The 23538-nt window shown below is 41.8% G+C and overlaps 1 protein-coding gene across 1 annotated transcript in view; it reads left to right on the top strand.

The window, feature by feature from the left end:
- Positions 1–23538, top strand: part of IGF1R (insulin like growth factor 1 receptor) — a 110796-nt gene that overhangs the window by 12908 nt on the left and 74350 nt on the right. The window contains exon 2 of the mRNA XM_072148582.1: positions 9257–9808. Coding sequence (XP_072004683.1) covers positions 9257–9808 — 552 coding nt within the window. The remainder of the gene's footprint in view (positions 1–9256; positions 9809–23538) is intronic.

Below are 23538 nucleotides of genomic sequence, written 5' to 3'. Positions count from 1 at the left end.
ATCATTAAATTAACACGGTTGCTCTTCAGTCATGGGAAAATATCTCCGGCTATGTGAGGATGGCAGCTTATTTTCCTATGGGAAAAATTAAAATCATCATAGTAAGAAATTATTTAACCATTGCGTTGCCCTTTTTTATGTTTGTTACTACATGTGTGTAGAGAGAGGGTTTTATACAAAATACATTTGTAGACTTTTATTATTTGTATCATTCACTGCACTGTTACATTTGCAAGTACAGGCAGTCCCCGGGTTACATACAAGATAGGGTCTGTAGGTTTGTTCTTAAGTTGAATTTGTATGTAAGTCGGAACTGTATATTTTATCATTGTAACCCCAGCCAGAACTTTTTTGGTCTCTGTGACAATTGGATTTTAAAAATGTTGGGTTGTCATAAGAATCAGGATTAACACTAAAGCTTCATTACAGACGCCTGTGATACCTGTTACAGCTGATCATTGTAGCCTAGGACTAAAGTACAATAAATTACCAATATCCAGAGGTCCGTGTGTAACTAGGGGTCGTATGTAAGTCGAGTGTTCTTAAGTAGGGGACCGCCTGTATTGTCCCATCCTGTGGACATAGCAATGTATTTCAGAAATGAGAGAAAACACATTCAGTTTGTGGCATGCAAAAGTCATTTGTAATTTTTTTTCCAATAGAATTGATGAAATTTAACTTCTAATTTATAGAAATGATGCCTCCCCTGGCCTCAGTTTGTTTGATATTACAAGTCTGCTCCATTGTAGTATATAGGGCTGAGCTGCGATGCGACACACACTCAGTGGGCAAAAGTGGTGCTGCTTTACCTACCTTTGACTTGCTAATAAAAATGTGTACTTTTTAGTAACTTGGTAAGCTTTCCAGGGCAGCTCGTGTCCAGTCAAGGTTGCAGCTGCACTGTAATACTGACCAGGGAGGGAGCACTGTTTCTGCAAAATAGTAGCTAGTTTTTCTAATTATGGACATGAGCAGCAAGCTGGCCTTAAATGGAGGGGGTGAGCGGCCACCATTTGCGGATGTGTGCATGGAGACTTAAAGGAAACCTACCAGGCTGAGCTGGTGCCGGAGCTTATTTTTGTTAGTGTTTTAAACCGCGGTATCGCGGTTTAAAACACTTTTGAAACTTTATAGCCGGCGCAGGGAGGTACGCGCTCGGCGCTTACCGTGCGCGCGGCTACATAGGAAGTGAAGGAGAGCCGCGCGCATGGTAAGCGCCGGCTATAAAGTTTCAAAAGTGTTTTAAACCGCGATACCGCGGTTTAAAACACTAACAAAAATAAGCTCCGGCACCAGCTCACCCTGAGCTGATGCTCGGTATTTCCATCAGAAACCTGCCACTACAAGTGGTAGGTTTCCTTTAAATCAGTTGTTTGGAGGTTGAAACATGGCTGCTTTCTTCCTAAAATAACGCCTGACCATGGTTTGTGACGATATCTTAGCTGTTTTGACATAAATGGAGCTTAGTGGCAACACATGCACTGCCCATAGTCAAGAGAGGAGCTGGTTTTGGAAGAAAGAAGCCATGTTTTTCAACCTCCAGACAACCCCTTCTCGACATTTGACATAATAGTACTGCATGGCAGGAGGTGCGTTCCTGCATTTTGCAGGACTATTATGTCAAGCTTCTGGAGCCGGGTGTCGGCTGTATATTATAGCCGACACCCGCCTCTAACACCCGCGATTGGAGAATCCTCTGATCGCAGGTGTTAACCCCTTACACGTCGTGGTCACGCTTAACCACGTCACGTAAGGGGCATTTCAAGTGAATCAGAACCCAAAGCATCGCTTGTTCAAGCCAATCTGTAAAAAAAAAAAAAAAAAGTTTAAAACACTTTTATGTTTAAAGTTTCTGTAGTAAAAAGAATTAAATAAATCAAAAGTCCCCTAAACACAAACATTCCCTATACACATCTAGTAAAGTAAAAAAAAACACAATCACCAAAAAACCTACCTATATGGGAACAATCTGTACAATAATTCAGAAACATTATTGGGCCCGCTCGGTGAACGCCGTAAAAACAAAACCCAAAAAACATGCCAAAAATTAAAATTTTTCATAAAATCTCTTCACAAAAATGTTCCAAAAACGTACCAAAAAAAAGTTGTGCGCCAAAATGGTACCACTGTAAAGGACAACTCAACATGTAAAAAAAATAAGCCCTAAACCAGCTCTGTCAACCAAACAATATAAAAGTGTCTGAATAGATGGCGATACAAAAACAAATGAGAAAACAAATGAGATTTTGTTTTATATTAGTTTTTTCCAGTAAAATTGTAAAAATATTAAAAAAAAAATCAATGAGGTATCACCGCAATTGTAATGATCTATAGAATAAAGATAATATAGTATTTTTAGTGTACTTCCCTCAAAAAATACAAAAAGAAAGGAAACCAAAATTGACGATTTTCTTTTCTTCCATATATTCAAGACTTAATAAAATCTCATCAATAAGCTCTGTCGCGAAAACATTATATGTCCAAATTGGAGCTTTGGAGCGTTTTGGTATTTTATCCACTGAGAATTTGTACATTTCTATGCAAAACACATTAATTTAGCCAAAAAAATTTTACTTTCAAAATTGCATCCGATTTTGTTTTGACCCCTGTAAAACAATGAAAGGGTTAACAAACTTCAGAAAAGTTGTTTTACGTTTGTTGAGGTGTGTAGGTTCTATAATGGTAATTTATGGGGTTTTACTAATAGTAGGATTTTGCTTTTTTTAATGAAAATGTGAAAAATCGCACCTAACGTTCCACAAAAATAAGTGGACGCACAAAAAAATCATGTCCACATAAAGAAGACATTCGGTGAATGTTAGTTATTGTGTTTTTTTGCTGTCATGACTATGTGTGGAAAAAGTAGAACACTTTGAATTTCAAAAATCTAGAATTTTTCCAAATTTTTACCAAATATCTGATTTTCTCATAAATAAATGCAAAACATACCACCAAAATTTTTCAACTAACATGATGTACAAAGTGTCACGAGAAAACAATTATAAAATGACTCGGATATGTTAAATGATCCAAAGTTAGAACCATTTATAGTGACACAGGGCAGATTTGAAAAAATGGGCCGTGTCAGGAAGGTGAAAAGTGGCTTTGCCGTTAAGGGGTTAAATCTGTATAGAAAGAGCGTGTTGATGAAACGGCTCTCTTATGTACAGCTGCAGCATTGCTGGACTTCTATTCCTGCCAGTCTATAGCAGTATGGGGCTGGGCAGGTGTAGCACTGACTGACTGGCCACTGCTGTCCGTGGATGACTAGCCGGGTATCATATGGTAGAGGGAAGCTAGACAGGTGTTTTCTGTGTACGTACGCTTGTAATTTCCTGTCTTCCTCCGTACATACCGACAGCTACGAGCGGAAAACAGCTTAAATATTATTATCACAGCTGAGGAGAGGTTTATCTGTCATAATATGCCACCCACTCCAGTTGCTCCTTTTAAAGCAGAGGATGCTGGAGCTGGAGAAACGGGATGTGAGCCTTGTTTTATCCTGCTTTTGTCTGAACTCCCAGACGCTGTAGAAATCGGAGCTCATCAATATCCCTTCTTGTCTGTCACCACTGATGATCCGTCCATACTCTACATATTTACCACGGGTAATCCTATAGAGAAGTCTTGTTTTATTATCCATTGATAGATCCTAGGAGCATGGGGGTTACATAGTGTCAGGCCTATATTCATAGCATCCTATCCATGGAAATAATGGGCTGTAGCCTTTTCATACTACAGAGCCTGGTATATTTGGTAGCGACTATGTTGAATAATTCACTGCTGTCCCATAAATTCATCTACAAGTATTGGTAGTCAGACCCCAGCAATCTTACATTTGTTGCCAATGTTAAGGACCGTTCAGTAAATGGTCAGAATAAACCATTTAAGACTGTTGACTTGACCATTCTATGATGCTACATCTATTATAATGTGTCTTGCAGGAACCATGTCTTCTCCTTAGATATATAAATCTTGGAAATAATTGGTGACCTCTTTACCACTAATCTCCCATGGAGGTACAGGATCTGGTGAAGACTGTAAAGGAAATCTACTATAAAAATCGAGCATTTTAAAACCGAGGCGATGGTATCCACGGCCTTCTCCCTTCTTCTAAAATCAACTTTTAATATTATTGTAATGGTCCAGAAGGAGGTTCTTTAGTCTGTTTCCTTAACACTCTCCCCTCCCTCAGCCAAATGTAATCTCACTATAGCACATGAAGTTTGTCCACACTATGTGAAGCTATAGCACAGAGGGGCTCAGCTAACGCCCTCGGAGCCCTCCTGACTCATTAACATAATTTTTTTTTGTTGTTTTTAGAAGGAAGGATGCTAAAGATAACAAATATAGGAAGTTACCTGGATCTATGACCAAGTGTCCCTCATGAATGATTTTAATGATTGATTTCCTTTTAAAGGGATTTTTTTTTATTATTCCCTGCCCTCTGAATAGTTGATTAATATCAGATTTGGGCACATGAATCTTCTTTATGAGACAGCAGAATTATTATAAATGTTGTTCTTCCCTTCCAGCCAAGCAAAGCCCTGTGGCTTTTACACTGGTTGTGCTTGGTATTGTGCTTTGTAGCTCAATTACTTGAACGGGTCTGATTTACAAATAGGCCAAGTAGTGGATGGAAGTGGCGTGGATGGAAGTGGCGTGGATGGAAGTGGCGTGGATGGAAGTGGCGTGCAATCAAAAAAATCCTGGAAAACTAATTTAATAAAAGCAAAGAAAAAACTGGACAGAAGTCAAGCACCAGTTGCAGATCTGGCTCCTGGGATTTGTCCGCCCCTGATAAATGATTCCCACTAGGATAAAAAGATGGTGTCCAGTATCTTATCTTCTACCCCTGGACCATCTTTACTCCCACGTAGGCTTTCACTAGTAATTTGCTTCTTTCTTCCAAATCCCTGAAATTCCAAGTATTTGTAGCTTTAGTAAATGTCTCTTCGGCCGCACAAGTCTCTGATATACGATTCAGATTAGAGGTGAATCTATTGTAACCTGAATACAAACTCTTATTGTCCTCCTGCGATAAAAATCACCAGAAACCAAATTAGAGAATTTAAAGCAGCTGCATTTGGAGAACGAGCGGAAAAAAAAAAAATTACCTAGGGGCACAAAAAAAAAAAAGCGAGCAGTTGTGTAATCCACACTGGCTGCCGCGAGTGCGAGCAATCTGGATAAAGCTGCTTTTGTAAACCCGTGCAGGAAAAAAAGTCGTGTTTTTGTAGGAAGTTGGTAGTCTGCCTCCTTGTGTGTTGTGCTAATGTATTGTATTAACACCTTCTCTGCCAATGGGAACAAAACGGCCACTTAGCCGCCACTAAGGACTGAGTTTTGTAAGCCTGTTTTGTCGTTCTGTTGCCAAGCTTGTTTTTATTCATTGCTGTTTGTAAACTCATACAAAAGAATAAAGAACAAATGTTCGTTTTTGTTTTGCTATTTTTAACACCTCTGTTACTAGGAAAGCTGGAGGAAAAACATATATGGCTACCACGCATTTTCAGAATTGGGCAAGTCATGCAATGATATCAAAGTATCTCCAAATATCTAGGCAGGACCGATAATCCAAAAGCTGGAAAACTCCTTTATAAGGGCCATTTCACGTATCAGTTTTTTTTTTTTTTTTTTCCCCATCAGTTATTTTGGGTCAAAACCTGGTGTGGAGACTACACAGAGATGAGATATAATGATAAGATTTGCACCCGTTAAGAGTATCCAACCATTTTTGGCTTATAACATGTGTTCTGCTCCTAAGGGCAGTTCACATCTCTTTTAGGGCTTCAGTTATTTTAATAATTATTTATTTATATAGCGCACACAGATTCCACAGCGTGCCAAATCAAAGCTTGCCAAATCAGTCCCTGTCCCCAATGGGGCTCACATTCTAATCATCCTACCAGTATGTTTTGGAGTGTGGGAGGAAACCGGAGGACCCAGAGGAAACCCATGCAAACACAGAGAACATAGAAACTCTTTGCAGATGATGACCCTGGGACTTGAACCCAGGTCTGCAGCGCTGCAAGGCTGTAATGCTTACTACTAAGCCACCATGCCGCTTTGAGACAAACCCTTGAGTTTTGGAACATTACACCATTTCTGTTATATTTACTTATTCAGTCACTGGTTGAGAATAACTGAAAAAAATGACTGAAGAGCTTATGGAGATGAACAGGGCCTGACTTGTAGGTTACCACCTTACCAATCTTAAAGGCAACCTACCATGCAAATGAACCCACCCAAAATAAATACTTCATTAAAAACTGTCAATAAAATAGTTCCTTTTCATCTCTGCAATGTTAAAAGAAATCAGTTTGTAAACTTATGCAGCTCTCCTGATGCAAGTCCGATGATGGTAATGGGGTTCAGTATATGCAGGGTTCACTGCACTGCTTTGCTTCTTGCTTAACAGTTCTCACAGCTAGGACATGCTGCTGTGTGGAACATGAGCGATGGCTCCGTTGCATCATTCGGCACTTCATGTCATGTGACCTGGGTGATGTCATCTAAGGTCCTTTTACAGTTGCAACATTTACCCCATGTATGTATCTTATCACATGAAATCACAGCATACCTCCATTAAGGATGGGGAGGAATGGAAGTCCTTGGAGGCTGCTGTGATTTCATGTGACAAGTTATATTTGTAACATCTACCCCATTTATGTATCTGGATAAAGGACTTTAGACCCCCTCTGATGACAGGTAATATAAGAGCTTTATGGGAACCTGTCACAAGCTGTATTTGTGAAAATGTGATAACCGATTCCCTTTAAAGGGATTGTCCGGGATGGGAATGATTTTTTCTTCTAAAAATAAAGTAAAAAAAAAAATACTGCTTACCTGGGTTCTTATCTGTGTTGTAGCAGGACACCTCCCATCACTGCCTGGCTCAGCATTGATATCACCTCAGGTTTGTTAAGCTGTAGTGGGTGCTTGGTGTCCACATGTCGTCACTGCTGACCCTGTATATACCATCAGTGGCCAGCAGTAACGGGAGGAGCTGCACTGGAATGATGGCAGCAGCTATTGCCTTTTCCTACCCATGAACTTGTCGGGACACTTAGCAGAAACTCGTGATCAGCTCAGTATTAATAGTTGTAAATTACCGGTATTGAACCATTTACTCCTCCAATGTAGTCAAATAGGATTGAAAATTTTGTGCATTGTTAAACCCTATTGTGTTTTTTTAATGTTTTAATAACAAATAGAGCAAAATATGTTTTCTATATAACATAAACAGTTTTTAAAGTAAAAGCTCATGCTCTCTGTAGACCACAGCTTGTATTTGTAGGTTACTATAGAGAACAGAAGAGCTGTTTTTATAAGGTTGATTATATACGTCTAATTGGATTGTAATACATACTAGTATTAGGCCTCCTGGCTCCTGCAGGTCTAGAAGTCTTCATATATAATCAGCTTTGTATAAGGATGGAGCTAAAAAGGATGATTGAAGGAGCCGAGTCTCTGGTTGTAGTTAGTTTCTATTTAGCAGACCTGTGACTACGTTGTCTGACATTGGGGGTTTGGGTTTCCAGCTTTGATATTTTATGTAAAACTGTGTTTGATATGATTTGTTTTAAATCCTTCTTTATTGGAGGATTGCGAGCACATAACCTGAAGCCACTTTTGTTTTTTGAAAAAAATCGTTTATTAAAATAAAAAACAAAAATGTCACTTTCACAAAGTGGACTTAAAGTGGTGAATAAACGTAAAAGTTTCCCGAAATAGTTTATAAAAAAAAAAAAGTTAATGTCCAGCATTTGAAAATAATTTGTGAGCCAATGGTGGCCATGTTGAATTTTTTTGGATGGTTATTTATTAAAACAACATGTGTATGATGTGGCTGAATGCGGGTGATCATTGGCTACTTTGCACAAGCCCACTCTCTTGTTCAGATTAGTCTCGCCGTTTCGGACGCCTCTCAGACATTACTAAGACCTCAGTAGACAAACTAAAACGTTCTCCAGTATACTTTCACTAATTTTGTTCCAGGAACGGACTGCCAAATATTTGACATCATATGTAAGTGGCATGACCTCAGGTGGAGGTCAACTGCTGCTTTGGACATCATCCGTTCCTGATGACCATCACTATAACCTCTGTACATAGGTTCTCAATGTAGGGAGATAGACGGGTCACTGCCGCACACCTCTGGGAGCATATGGAAATCCAGCTATGGGTAGCAACCTTATATCCTCTCTATCTACCCCCATATATATCCGATTCTTGTATAATGGCTCAATGTACGTGACAAGGAAACTCCCTGCAGGACCAACGTCCAGTACTATAGTGTTATCTCCTGGGATGTTCCTGAATTAAGCCCTGCAGTAATACTGATGCTGTGTCTGGGTCCGCTAAGTACAGCTATCATACACACTATTTTTTCTGGACTGAACACAGTCCTATATATGAGATATTAGTGTATTTATTGGTCATTATAGATGTGGGGTTTTTTTTTTTCCCCCTTTAATTTTTTCTCAATCATTTTATAATAACATTTCCTATGTTAGCAGATAGTTAAACCTTTATTCTTTCAAAAAGGAGGACAAGGATTGAATAACATTGGTTTCCATCGCTGTTTACTGACTGGTATCGCAGGTCATTTACTTTATTAAAGGGGTAATTCATTGGCTTTATACTTGCTCCTCTCCCAGCTTTCAGGCTTGAACCTGGCTTGAAGTTCCTTGGTTAGGGGCAGAGGTGGGTGGTCTTGGTTTCCACTTCATCCAATGAATGGCCTCCTTAGACCAAGAATATCACGAGGTTAAGTTCCCTGGAAAATGGAAGAGGAGTCCTTTGTTCTGAGAAGGCGAGTCATTGGATGAAACAGGTCCAATAACCCCCGTTACTACTGGCTGGAGTATAGCCTTGAAAACTGGACATACTGTAGCAGGGGAACTATGCCCTCTAAGGGTTCACAATTTTCTTGGAAAACTCTTTCAAATTGAGCAGCTTCACCCGGCAGTGTACTGTGTACCAGAAAGCATCATTGTCATGCCTTAAAAGGGACAGTATTTGGATTTTTCTGGTTTCTTCTTCCATAGAGGAAAATGTGGGAGAGATTTCAGTAGGAAGGAGAATATTGGAATGTATCCATTAATATAGGTATCGGTACTTGTAAACGACCTGTAATCTTTTAATGTTGCCCAAGGGCTCTACTGTCTTGTTTGTGAGTTCTTGTTGCTTTTTGAACTGTTGGATATCTTCTTTATATTCCTGTTGATTTCTAATCTTTTCCTTTCCTCAGTTTGCAGTAACAGCATGGACATCCGTAATGACGCCCAGGAGCTGAAGCAGCTCGAAGACTGCGTTGTGATTGAAGGCTACCTCCAGATTTTGCTCATCTCCACTGCCAAGGCTGAGGATTTCCGGAACATGCGGTTCCCCAAGCTCACTGTTATTACGGACTATCTTTTGCTTTTCCGTGTCTCTGGCCTGGAAAGCCTGAGTGACCTCTTTCCCAATCTGACAGTCATCCGTGGTCGTAAACTCTTCTATAACTATGCCTTAGTCATTTTTGAGATGACTGATCTGAAGGAGATAGGGCTGTACAGCTTGAGGAATATTACTCGCGGTGCTATACGGATTGAAAAGAACTCGGACTTGTGTTACCTTTCTACAGTGGATTGGTCGCTGATTCTGGAGGCTGTCTACAACAACTATATAATGGGGAATAAGCCACACAAGGAGTGCGGTGACATGTGTCCTGGGGTCATGGAGGATAGGCCTCTTTGTACGAAGACCACCATAAATAATGACTATACGTACCGATGCTGGACAACAGACCATTGTCAGAAAGGTAAGTGGCAGAAACCACAATAACCTCATGTGTTCCCGGTGAATGCCTGTTCATTTACTTTGGATTACATGTAGTTCATGTAGTAAATTCCTGTGGTTTACATGATAACGTTTATCTATGTGGACTTAGGCAATAGTTTCTGTCTCTGACAATGTAGAAAAACTGCAATTTATTGACCACTCTTTTGCATGACAGCCAAGAGAATCCCTTGGGCTGCAACAGACAAGTGTGGTTGGTCCTTTATACATAGACCGACTGCGGTACAAGTGGTCCCTGCTTCCACACAGATCAGCGTCGAACTGTAAAACCGCAATAAGGGAGTCCATGCATCATATTTCACTATAGCCATCCTTGTGGTTGGTACATGAACCCTGGCCACTGCCGTAGTCTGTGATTCACAGAACTTACACACTTGTCGGTTCTAATCTATAGTTTGTTTGCTTTGTTTTTCCCTTCATTCCTTTTTTGGATAAGTGATCCCATTACTTGCTTTTTTGGGGGTAAGATTACCCATGACACATAAGTTATATAGAAAATCAAAATTTGGTCGTGGCTTTGGCTAGCATGATGTTACACAATACCGATAGAAGTTACCCACATTGTTTATTATTGTTGGGTTTTCTTATTGGAGGGCATTTTTGCAGGCATTCTGGGAAACCTCCTGGACAGCCATAGCAGGGGCATTGGAGCAAAAACCAATGAGAAACGGGGACCTAGGAGAAGGCAACCTGTACCCCTCCATTCCCTTAAAGGGGTTATCCGGGTTTAAAAAATCTTTTTATGGCCGGGCTGGGGAGGGCTAGTTAAACATAATAAACATGTACTTACCACCTCTGGCGCCGCCGATGTCCCGCGCCGCGGTCCCTTCGATCCGTGCCCCTGCTCTGTATATTAGCAATGGATGAATTTTCTCCCTTCTCGATCTCTCCTCTTAGAACAGACTGTGTTCCGCTGCCAAATGTTTCTTACAATCTAATTTTTTTTTATTATTATTATTGTGGCTGCAGGGAAATATTTAATTAGCCTCTAAGAGAGGAGGGGGGGGGGCATCCTCCTCATCTCTGACCTTACTGGGATTATTTTCTGAAAATAAACCACTGTTTTTGCGGGGAATAGCTATTTTTATATATCCTAAAATAATAAGGTAGTCAAAGACGTTCAGCGGTTTTATTATTGGTGTGCAGGGATGGTAGCTGTTTAGATTTTTGGAAAGTGAATGGGATTTGAGCTTCAGTAGCACAGCTTGGCCACTAAACAAAGGATGGTGCTATTCTTCTGGTTGGTTGATTCCAGTGTCGGCCAGTTATCAGACTGACTGATCTCATAGTAACAATGTTCCCTATAGATGGATCAGCAGTAGAAATAAGCAGAAAACCCCCTTTAAGTGTAGTGTTTACAGAGGATGTATCTGCTCCAATAACATGTCTCTTATAGAACATTTATTAAAGTTCTGTGTTGCCGTCCTCTTTTAATACTCCTGGAAATTGGTGAAAAGATTGGTAACTAGATATTACTGAAATGTAGATGTATACGAGATATCAGTACTTGTTACATGAAGGTTCCCCCCCCCCCCCGTTGTCCCCCGATTCCCAAAGAGTCTCAACACTCCAGATATTCCCTGTGGATTTTTGCAGGTAGAATCCATATTGTATCACTGTATCAGGAATTTGGCACAGGTTGTATTGTATCTAATCATTACAGGTTGGAATTTAGAAAGTTTTCTTCCAATTTATGCAAGTATTTTATTTTTATTTTTTTATTGTATTTGTGTGTGATGGGCACTTTGCCCCTGTATGAACTAGACTGCACCTTTGTACGTGGAAAGGGTTACGAGACATTGGGCAAGTGAGGAGGGTAGATTGGTGTGCACCTTCTGCAGGTACTTGTGAGGACCATCTAATGATATGAATACAATAACAATGTATGGACCACTGATGGCCCCGGCGGCTGCAGCGTACATCCAGCTTCTGTGATTTGCTGCAGTGACTATTTATAGACTTTCCATTGCCGCCAGTTCATGGCAAGAAAAAAAAAATGACTGCAGAGTTTATTGGAGAAATATACAGAGGCGGAGGAGATTCCTATAGCCAGCAATATAGTCGGGCTGTGATCGCTGGATGATGGGAGGTGCTGATCCTTGCGGCACGTGGTGCGCCCCTTGGCTGCACTCACAATATATTTACGTTGCAGAATGTGAAGGTAGTATAGAAAATGGTGACAAATTTAGGGGTTGAGGAGCTTTCAATATCCCTGCAAATCAGTGTTGTGTAATGCAAAATCTGTCCCGTACAGTGTTTTATTTGTAGGGTGATTTCTTTTAACTATATGTTTTATATTCTGCTTCTGGTATAACAGGTTCTTCTTGTTATCTAGTATGATGTGTGTGTATAATATATATATACTTGATCGGCCCAGACACTGCAATGAATATGTGGACGGTTCTGTATATTTGGTTATTTGGCACTTCCTCCTGCTGCTTATTGAATTGGTTACTTGTCTCCAGGAGTTCTGCTTCACCTTTGTCTCTTTGTCTCCAATTACTATACAGCTGATCTTACTATAGATTTACCTTCTGCTTTTTATATATTATGTCTTATACCAGGTCTGTACATCCAGTGTTTATTTTCTTGCTTTTGGTTTGCTGTCTTAAAAAGGGGATGAACGTTAGGGTAATGTGCGTTGGGGGCCAGGAAATAGATGTTGGGGTAAGGACGAATAATTGCCCGTCACGTTGAAGAGCAATGGCCCAGTTTCAGACAATCCTGGTTGGTCTGTGAATCCAGGACTGTGCTGTGTCCTGTATCACGGACTGACCACAGTGCAGGGGACAGGACTCTGAACATCATATTATAGGAGTCCCTTCTTCCTTGTGAACATTGTGAACATAATTACAGGACCAAAGAAGGGACTCCTTACATCATAAGGATGTCCACCGGACTGTGTTCGGTTCTTGAAATCTGGCCAGGGTACAGTCTGTCATTTTGGGTCGTCTGAAACAACTTTAAGTTGACAAAGGAGATAAGCGGGCAGAGGTGTCAGGCAGCTCCTTATCTTTATTGAGAACACATGAATGCTTCACTGACATCCTATTATTTGTAGCCAAAAAATCTCAAGCAATTGTGGCCTCGGAAAGTCTCTGACATGTACCGTGAATTCTATTTTCATATCAAATATTTTTCAAAAAAAGAACCTATGGCTTTTATTTTTTTTGTCCAGCAACAACAAACAATTAAGCCCCTATTTTTTTGTAACATTTTTTTCCCAGGCGTCTTCACTGACATTTATACAAAATGGCTATGCTTCCTACAACAAAAGGCAGAAAGAAAATGAAGAGCGCCAGTGCCTGGTGGAGAGGTCTCTTTAAGGCAGCTTCTCTCCTAATGAAATGGAAAGCTCTTAATTTGTGTGTTTGGGGCGAGAAGCTACCTGGGTGTGGGGCGTTGTGTAGGGGGCTCGGTGCCTGCCTGTTTTCTCCTAACACCTTTGTTTGTACATTTTTATATGCCCTGCTTTGATGTTTGCTGCAGGAAGTCAGGAGGTTCTCTATTCATCTCCATATCCTGAAAGGCTCAGTAATCCACCTCCTGGCCCCGGGGCCTGTAACCTCCGTCTTTTCATTACTCTGCTCGGGAGAAGTGCAGATTCTGCGCTCTTATCCCCCCCTTTTTATTTACTAAAAGAAACGGGTACTTCCACTAGTATATGGTGGCGGAGAGAGTCCGTCACTAAATCAACTTGCCTTAGGCCATGTGAGGCACCGTGTGGAACTCGTCTCCTCTTCTGAAATGAGAAATACAGCGTACACCTGTATACTGCTGTTCAGGGTGTGTTGGGGGGGGCCCATAGACCGCTGTTCAGGGTGTGTTGTGGGGCCCCATAGACTCCTGTTCAGGGTATGTTAGAGGTCTATTCCTCTTTAGTGAAGCCTTGGAGGTAACATATGGCAGCATAAAGACCTGTGGGTGTCTGTGTGCAACTCCCTTATTTGTACCCATAGCAGAGTAGTACTGTAATCCCTCTTTACAATATGTACCTTCATTTAACACATTGCACTTGCACCTGTATGTAACAATAAGAAAGGCATTGCAAAATCATGTACATTTTTTTTGTATGGATGCACCCGTACCGTCAGCAGGCCACATGAAGAAACCACTGCTGCCTTAATGTCCATTAACAATGCCCGGGATGGGTAAGATTTTGGCTCTGAAGACCTCCACACTGTGATGTGCGGTGCAAAGGGAGATGGGTTTGGATTTTATGATGGGGTTGGGGTGGTGGGGGTGTCCGGTGATACTTTCCCTATGGAATTGTTTTCTACTTTAGGTTTTTATCTACATAGAGCTGTGTGGGCATCGCTCAATGCACCCCCCAGCCCTATTTTAAATTCTTCTTTGCCCCCTTTTTTTCACACTGCCCCAGTTTGATCTTGCTTATCCTGATCAAAAAAAAAATGAAATGAAATGTATATTTTCAGATGCCCAATTGGTTTACATGAAGGTGTATTTTGGTTCCTATTCCTTAGGTGTCTAGGACATGTGATAGGAGTATTGGTAGCTCAGTCAAGTATTTAATAGATGGCGGTTTTATGTCATTCTATTTAGGGATGGCTAAGAATGGGTTAAAAGATATGTAATTGGCCTGAAATATTTGTCGGCTTAGTCACTGGGGGTGGGGGGGGGGGGCAGAGTTCTAAAAACCCACAGGCCCCAGCCCTTAGAAACCCAGTGGGCAGTGCTTGTCATCCCATAGGAATGTGTGTGTGAACAAAGCAGCGAGATTCTTTGCCCAAACAGCTCCAGACTTCAGGCAGGGTGTGATACGCTGCCGAACAGATGGGTTGTCTCCAATCCACCGCCTCGCCCCACTCTCTTTGTACATTTACTGTTATTCTGGTTCTTGAAAGGTTAAATGAAATACCCATGCCTCTATCCTGCCCATAGGGGGGTCACCAAGCTCCGTTTGCCTGGCGTGACCCATCCGTAAAACATCTGTAACGTTGCAACCGAATCTATTCCCCCAAATAGTCTGTAATTCCATTTGCATGGTGTCTGCATTAGCAGAGCTTCCTGTTTACTTATAGATTTGTAGAAATCGCTCCCCGTCCTTAAGGGAGATTACCCGACACAAAGTAACGGCGGTTTCTGGAAATAGAGAAAACTGACTGAGTGAGCAAAAGAGGTCACAGGCTGCTGGAGGAATCCTAATCGATATCGCTGATGAAAGCCGGAGGTTTATGTGACTCCTGGTATGCCGTATCCATAATGGCGCTGCCGCCTTCTTCTATTAAGTATTTTATGGGATGCTGGAAGAGAATGTTTCTGGAATTAGATGTTGGTACCTCCTGTTTATGTGTACGGCAGCAGTACGGGGTTGCACCGCGCTGGAATGTCACGCGCGGCTCTTGCCGGAGGTGTTTGCCGCGTTGCATCAGATGGAATTCCAAAGCCGGACAAAATCTGTAGCATCTGCTTGGCTCCCGTAGCACAGCAAAGATTAAAATAACTTGCAAGCCAGCAGAGGAAAAACTTCCCATTTGTACAGAAACATCAGAGCCCAGTCTGCGCTGCTGACATCTCTGCCATCTCCGAAACGGGGGGCAGCAGAGCAAAACAGAGGGATGGAGTGTGCACAGAAATGAGTGGGACACGATCGCCTTACTAAGTAAGACCACCTAAAGTTTATACAGAGTATGGACGTATACTAGGCTGAAGTAGCCAGTTGGATGTTGCCAGCAGCCTGTTTGTAGTCTATATATAGTGATGGGATCACATTTTGGCGAGCAGGGTAACATGGGTGACTGCAGCATCATTCTGGCTTGGAGGATCATCGCTTCGATTTTTGGCAAACATAACAAATTTTGCATTGTTTGTCTGCACTGCAAATCACAAGTATCACTTGGAAAATTCTAGAAATAAAGGAATAATTCATCCACAGAGCAGAGTTCAATAAGAATCTGGATCACTGGGCCCGCGCATGCCTCATGTGAAAGGGTCCTCATTCACTTCTTGCACTGGTCGATGCACCACTTCTTCCTTCACATAGGCTCCTGTTCCTATAATTACCTGGTAGTAATTAAATATGTATCTCGTAGATTCAGGGCTGTTTATAGCCTTTTTTTGAAAATTTGCAATTGAAATAGTATACAGCTCCCCCCAGCATATAATATACAGCTTCTCTGCCCCCCCCAGCACATAGTGTACAGCTCTCCCCCCTAGTGCATATTATACAGCTCCACCCTCCCCAACTAGCACATAGCCACCCCTTGTAGATCGTAAACGATAAAAAAAAACCTTAAAACTTACCTCCTTGTCTTCTCCTGCCGACAGAGTGGACACAGGCCGGAGTGTGTGATGACGTCATTGTGGCCTGTGTCCGGCAGAGCACCGCACACTGGCAAGTCTAGCGGCACTGCTCTGCCTCTCCAATTACATCGACGTCTTAAAGGCGCCGATGTAGTTTTTTTTTTTTTTTACACACATGCCAGCGTTTGGCAAGTCAGAACTACTGGCAATCTGCCGTCCTCCAACAGGGGTCCGTGATTTGCTGCCTGAGGCGGGTATTTCACCCCACCTCATGGCACATGCGGCCCGCGTGTTTTATAACTTGGCTCTGCATATTTAGGTTTTTTTTGATCTTCTGGTTACCTGTAGACATTAGGTTTAAGCTGATCTGGATGAACTCTCCCTATATGGCATTAAATAAATAATCAAAGATTTGGTATATACACATGGCCAAGTTGTTGTTCTCTCACAAGATTCCCCTCACTCCCCCAAAATGTCCATTTTAATAGAAGAGTTAAGAATAGTTGTCAGTTGGACCAGTGTTTAGCCACCAGCTTATAAGAATAACCATCCATATGGGCTTGGTAGACTCTTCCAATTTTTCCACCATTGAGCTATTTTTGGTTTTGGCCAGGGGTGATGTCTCCTAGTGGAACATGAAGCAGAGATTTGTGAAACCTTGGAGAGAAATCTCGGAGAGATCAGTGTGAGCATGTTGTAGACACAGACAAAGGCTTTCCTTTGTACGACGCCTGGGCCTGTAGACCTTTCACTTTTGTGAGTCACCCAGAGGATGTTGGTTTGTTTTGAGGTCCTAACCACAGTGTACTCGCCTGATTTTTTTCCCTAAATTCTGACTCATTTCTCTGTCATTCTGCCTGTTTGAACTATTAACTATTTACATCCCTTCTGCTACGTGGTTTCCATCAAAGATGTGTGCATCCATTCAGTTCCATTTTGCCGATTTTCTTAAGTTATGTACCCAAAAATAATGTCTGGGCGTCCTTGCATGTACCCTGTACATGGGGCCATTCACTTTGCACAAGTAAATACAAAGTAGAAAACGCACATGCATTTTTTTTTTCTCTATTTCAGTCCATTATACTATCGTCTTCCAATTTTAAGATCAAGTTTGTCAGTAGTCCAGCAAAATTACCCTGGAGTGAATGGGGACAAATAACCGTACCAAACCTTAAAGACTTCTCCTCTCTCGTGACATGTCTGAGCCCACATGTACTTGAATGTGTGCGTATCACAAACGGCAAACAATGGGCCCATGGTCTGCTGGATGTGTCCTGTGTGTTATCGGAAGAAGTAATGTCACACAAACACGGGCAGGAATTGGAGCTGCTCCATCATTTGAGACTTGGGTAGTCGACACTGGGGCCGTGGAAACCACGGTCATGTATATGAGACAATTGAAATACATGGGTCTGTGATCTATACCCGACCCAAAAACATGCTTGTGTGCATGTAGCCTTACTCAGTAGGTTCTCACACAACATCAATTCCTGTGTTCCTGTGCATATAATGTTTGATTTATTTATTTTTTTTAATAAATTGACAATTGGGCGTCACCATTCTCCTTGTTGAAGGGGAGTGTCCCTTCACAGTCTGATGCGGAGGTGGGATTATCACTATGGTCCATCAGGTTTTTGCCCTTTTTCCTTGTTCCTTCTTTTTGTCTCCGTCTTATCTTCCATTTTCTCGGTTGTGCCGTGTCCTTAGAAGACCCCACTTTGAATGAGTGTATGAATGAATGAAGGCACGCTATCTGCTCTGCCCCATGTAGATGGCCTCCTGATTACATCTAATCATATCCTGTCTCTTACCATTGTTGCTGAAGTGAATGGACGTTGGCTAATTGCATTTGTTCTGGGAATCCAGACCTTTCTTAATGCATCTGAGCAAAGCAAGGTTAATATTATCAATTTAACAACATGAATGAGGCATACAATCTAGTGAGATCCAGCGAGGACTGCAATTTCTTCTCCTCTAATTCATTCATAAAACACTTATCTGTGTACGCTGAGCCGGCTGTGGGAGAGGGAGGACTACCTGGTGATTCTCATTAGGTGGGCTGCTACCATTAAGAGGGCATGGGGGCATTCATACCTGTGTCCGCTCTATAACCTTCTAGAGTGTAGGTAATAGAACAGTGAGTGTACATGAGGAATAACTAGTTTTCCCATTAAATGACTTGTATTCTACTTCTGAAAGCTCCATCTCTCATTCTCAGACCTCGGTGGATGGAGACTAGACGCTACAATGTCTAACAGTAGATTTTGCTCCCGAAGACCTCATGCAGACGACTATGTGCTTCAGCCGGTCGGAACCTGGGCGAAGCACATGGCCGGATGGAGAAGGGGGTAGCTCCATAGGAAGTTGAGCATCTATGACACAAATCTGGCCAACAATAGGACTTACTCTATTTTTTGTGTGTGGTCACCCCACGACCAGGTGTCCTAGAAGTCAATGAACCGACTACAAATTCTGCCAAAAATACAGTCGTGCAAATGGAGCCTATAGCCTCATGCACATTAACATATAAAGGGGAGGTGCTAGCGGCTGTTTGCAGTTGTTTTAGTGTTTAGCACATGTAAGAGGATTCCTCATAAATCCTCCTTGGTCTCCCAAGACGGACTGCAGCCCACAGAGCTAATGTCAGTTTTGGATATATACTTTTTAAAACTAATAGGACTGTATCATTTTCAATTGATACTTTTGATTGTAGTATTTAACAACCTTTTTCTCCCATAATCCAATACTTCTCTAAATTGGGAATGCTACATTCATAACTTACACAACAATTTCGTTTTTTTTTTTTATTTCTGTTGTGTTAGGGATGACTGAAATTTATATTAATCTTTTGGAGGAAGATCCGTGGATTCTCGTAGTGCTGCCAACTTTCTTATCCTCTCCTAACATATTAGCCACTGGAAATTGCAATGTCAATGATGGCTGTTTACACGTGAACGTCTTGGACTGTGCCATGGGATAGAGCGCCAAGAACAGACAAACCTTATTGAGAAGCATTTTGTGGGCCGCTACTAACAAAGGCTTGCAAGGAACAAAGACTTCAAAGCGGTGAGGTGTGACCCGGCAGGCGGTGTGTGTACTATGCTCAGATCATCTGTTTATAGGGTCCCTTTTGGGAAGGACACGGGACATGCTATGATCAATTGGAGAATTTGGGTCCATTAATATTTGAATGCTTGACATATGATCCCTCTGGTCAAGAGAGTGGTAGCATGTACACAGGGGATAGTGTGTTTTTTTTTTTTTTTTTTTTTTTTTTTTTGTTACACGGCAGGGAATGGCAGGATTTATCTGCAGGGCTCAGACTTTGAGGGGAACATCAGCCAATGTAAACCCTTTAGAAGCCAAGAGGAAATGTCTGATGATTGCAATCATTTCTATGTGTGATCGGGCAAAACGACTCCGTCCGAAAATGATCCAACCTCCTAATAAATGTTCTGTTCCGATCAGTCATCCTTGTGATTGTCGTGTTGCAGCCGCCATCATGTGGGAAGGACTAAGCTTTGTTGGGCTACAGTTTTCCCTAGGTGAAGATCTTGTCACGCCGGTTCAAGGCGTCAGACGTATGGAATTAGATTTCAGAGCTGTGGTTGTTGGCATACTTTTTGGCACATGAACGATCCCAAATGATAATGCATACCATACCATATGAAACTGAGACCAGGGATTGACTTGTGCCTAATGAATGTGATGTCAACACTTCTAGTCCAATGGGACCAGATGAACCAGAGACCAAAAGCTGCAGCAGGCACCATGGAGGTTCCCTCTATACCACAACATTGCCTATTGAGGTAACCTCTATATATTATATACATTATATATTTTATATATGCATAATCTAGTTTCTAGCGGGTTCACAAAACCTTGTGCAGAAGGCCCTAGGATGTTGGTATAGCCTTACAAAGCGCCTCCAGGCTGGCGTCTTCAGCAGGCAAGTGTAAATCTCTACCTATCGTCTGCCAAGCCGTACGGTCCTCCTGCTCTTTACGGAGACGCCAGTCCGGCGTCTTTCCCAAATACAATTGTGATGTGTTTAAAGAACGTTGAAGAGCAATGCACAGATTTTCTTTCTTTTGCCTTAAATATCCAGATAGAGATTTAAAACAACCTTGGTGTTTGTGGCTGGGCTGGGGCTGCCGTGTCCACTTAACCGGTTTGCTAAAGAGTTATATTTTTGGTAGTGACTTTGTTGCCCGGAGCTGGCCGGTGATCATTGATAATACATGTAGCCATGTGAGCCGCCGAGTTCCTGTTTTCTGCTCCTGTTAATGTCAGGGTGCTTCATAATTTATAGGAAACAAAATATCAGAGTTTCTTTTATGCAAAACCATCTCTGGGAACTTGTGTTATTCGACAAGACGTCACATTTCAGCTTTCATTTTATTTCGGCCTGGGAACAATGTCGAAATAGGCAGACAGGAAGGTTGGAGCGGGATCCGATGTGACAGGCTCACTGGAGTTTTGCGTGGGAGCACGGCCGTGGTGTAGAGCAGGTTTTTGCACATGGAAATCACAAATACATTGGGAAGACACATGAAAGGGGAGGGATTAATGAGGATTGACAGCAATTATCCTATTCTCTACCTGTTGTGACACCTCAGCCTCCAGCTGCTAAGGGTTTTTTGTTTTTGTGTGTTTGTCGGTTTCTGCTTCACCCTAACACCCTGCTCCGGAGGTAGTGTGACTTGCATAACCAGAATGGCCATGCAACTTTTATATTTTATGCCTTATTGGGTTAAAGGTGTTCGGCCATTCCATTATCATCCATGTGTTGATATTTTGGTCTGACAGTACTGGGGTTATTGCCCCGTTTATGTAATATCAAAGCTTAGACATCTCTTTGGGCAGCATCTACTGTATGGAAAAAGCATAGTCTTGACAAATAGTTAAAGGAAATCTACAATCAAAATCTAGCATGGATAAACCAGGGAAGCTAATAATAATAGTAATAATAATAATTCCTTTATATAGCACACACAGATAATGCAGCGCTGCACAGATCTTGCCAAATCACTCCCTGTCCCCAATGGGGCTCACAATCTAACCAACCTACCAGTATGTTTTGGAGTGTGGGAGGAAACTGGAGGACCCAGAGGAAACCCACACAAACACCCAGAGAACATACAAACTCTTTTGCAAATGTTGATGTTACTCCTAGATCCAGGCACCATGACTATAATAATCTTAGATTTGTTATCCATGGCCTCTTTCCTTCTAAAACCAACTTTTAAAAATATTTTAATGAGCTAGAAGGGGGTCCTGGGGGTGTTACCAGAGTCCCTAAGTGCTCTGGCTTTACTGTCTGTTGTCTCCCCCAGTACTTCCCCCTCCCCTCCCTGTGCTGTAATGTCACACAGTCTGAAGGAGAGGGGGGGGGGGGAGTGCTTCTGCCGTGTAACATGCTCTGAAGATACAGGAAGGTAACCACACATCATTAGAATAATTTTAAAAGTTGATTTTAGAAGGAAGGGCACCATGGATAACAAATGTATATAAGATGATTACCACAGTCGGTGCCTGTGTCATGATAAATTTTGATGGTAGATTTCCTTCTAAAGTGATTTCTACCTTTTCCCTTTCTATCAAATGTATGTGAATAAAAGACACGTAATAGTTCAGTGTTGGTTCTTCATCTACATCCTCCTTTTGGTTGCTATAGAGACGGTCTGGGAAAGCTGCGATCGGAGTGGGAGCTTTTCCAAATTGATTTTGCAACACTGTACAAGCATGAATGATGTATTGCACTATTGTGTTTTTCTACTTTTTACTTTAGATGGCACAGAGACAATAGTAGCACGTACTAGCAATGAATTGTTTGAGGGATCTATTGTCCGGCCGGGCATCTTCCTGCACTTGTCTTCTTCTGGATACCCATGTTGTGAAAAGCATAGATCCATGTGTTTTCCCAGCTTACAGTGTAAGAACTTGTTTACAGGAGAGTCTTTGAACTTTGCTTTCCTTATTTGCCAAAAATGTGGTTGGATTCCATGAGAGAGAAGAAGGAAAACCTGTCCTTTGGGTTTTCAGTCTTCCTCTGAAATCCAGTTGTTTTTTGGCAAAAACATATGGAAGGAAGCTCAGGTCTCGGAGCTCTTGTATGCACAGCATATGTGGGTAAGTTCACACGGTGAGGAGTTACAAAGCACAGTCTTCCATGGATTGGTAGCGATTTTAGTGACTGTTACTTGTGGATTTGTTCTATCAAAGTGGTATCAGGTGGTAGGATGTAGTGCCTAAGGGTACGGCCCCTTGTAGTAGTGGCCACCACACAGCCTGGAAAGCCGCACTAACGTGACAATTGCTGTGATTGTTAGAAATTGATTGTGAATTGATTTGTTTCATTCCTCTTATATCCATAAAACTGTGCGGCGATTCTGTTTCTAAACTTTGTGTTCCCCTTTTTCAGTTGAAATCTGCAACATTGATTTATAATCTGCAGCGCACAGAAGGATGGCTATCCCCGATTATGCACCAATGGACCCCATATCTCCCTGGTGTAATGGCCACAAAAAATAAACTTCCTGACATTTTACTTTGTTAGACTAACTCCGCTGTGAGGGTCAGTGCCCTAGATCTTGTCCTTTTCTAATGTTAATCTGCAAGCTGCACATTTTTATTGAATTGGTTATTGTACTGTAGATCGTTCTCGTTAAAGTGATGGTTAAAGGAAATTATGATCAAAATAAAGCATGGATAAACTAGGGACATTTACTCATAGATCAGTGCCTTGTGATCCATGGCCTCTTACCTTCTAAAATCAACTTTTAAAATTGGGCTAATGAGCCAGAAACCCTTAGGGGGTGTTCCCAGAGTCCCTCTGTGCTACAGCTTCACAGGTTGTTACACTGTGCAGGAGCTCTCTAACCCTTCACTGGGTGCTGAAATTTGCATACTTTTAAAAGTTGCTCTTAGAAGGAAGGAGGCCATCGATAACAAATATAGACCCAGGCACCATGACCTTGGTAATATTTTTATGAGTAAGTGACCTTGGTTTCCATGCTTGATTTTGAGGGTTGATTTCTTTCTAAGTGCTTAAACACACAGCCGGTTGTTCTGTGAATCACACATCATGTCTGAATAAAGGACCGGACGTAGTGCAGAGAACAGGACTCCATTCATCATAGTGATATGATACAAGGAGTCCCTACTTCCCCTTCAGGATTACAGTGTTGACGCTGTTGTTTAGCAGGGAACAAGGGACCTCTTTTATCATATTTCTCTGGGTCTCAAACAGGACACTGAATGGTCCGGGATTCACGGACCAATGACAGCCGTGTCAACCAGCCTTAATGTAGCAGCTATAAAGCCATGGACAAGTCTCTTGGAGACTTCTACAAAAAGGTTAAAAGATGTTAATCCAGCAGCACAAGGTTAAGGGCCTGTGTCTGCGCCTTAACATCTTCTAGCCAA

Source organism: Engystomops pustulosus, chromosome 4, assembly GCF_040894005.1.
Source record: "Engystomops pustulosus chromosome 4, aEngPut4.maternal, whole genome shotgun sequence".
NCBI classification, from domain to species: Eukaryota; Metazoa; Chordata; class Amphibia; order Anura; family Leptodactylidae; genus Engystomops; species Engystomops pustulosus.
This window is presented reverse-complemented; position numbering and strand designations above follow the sequence as displayed.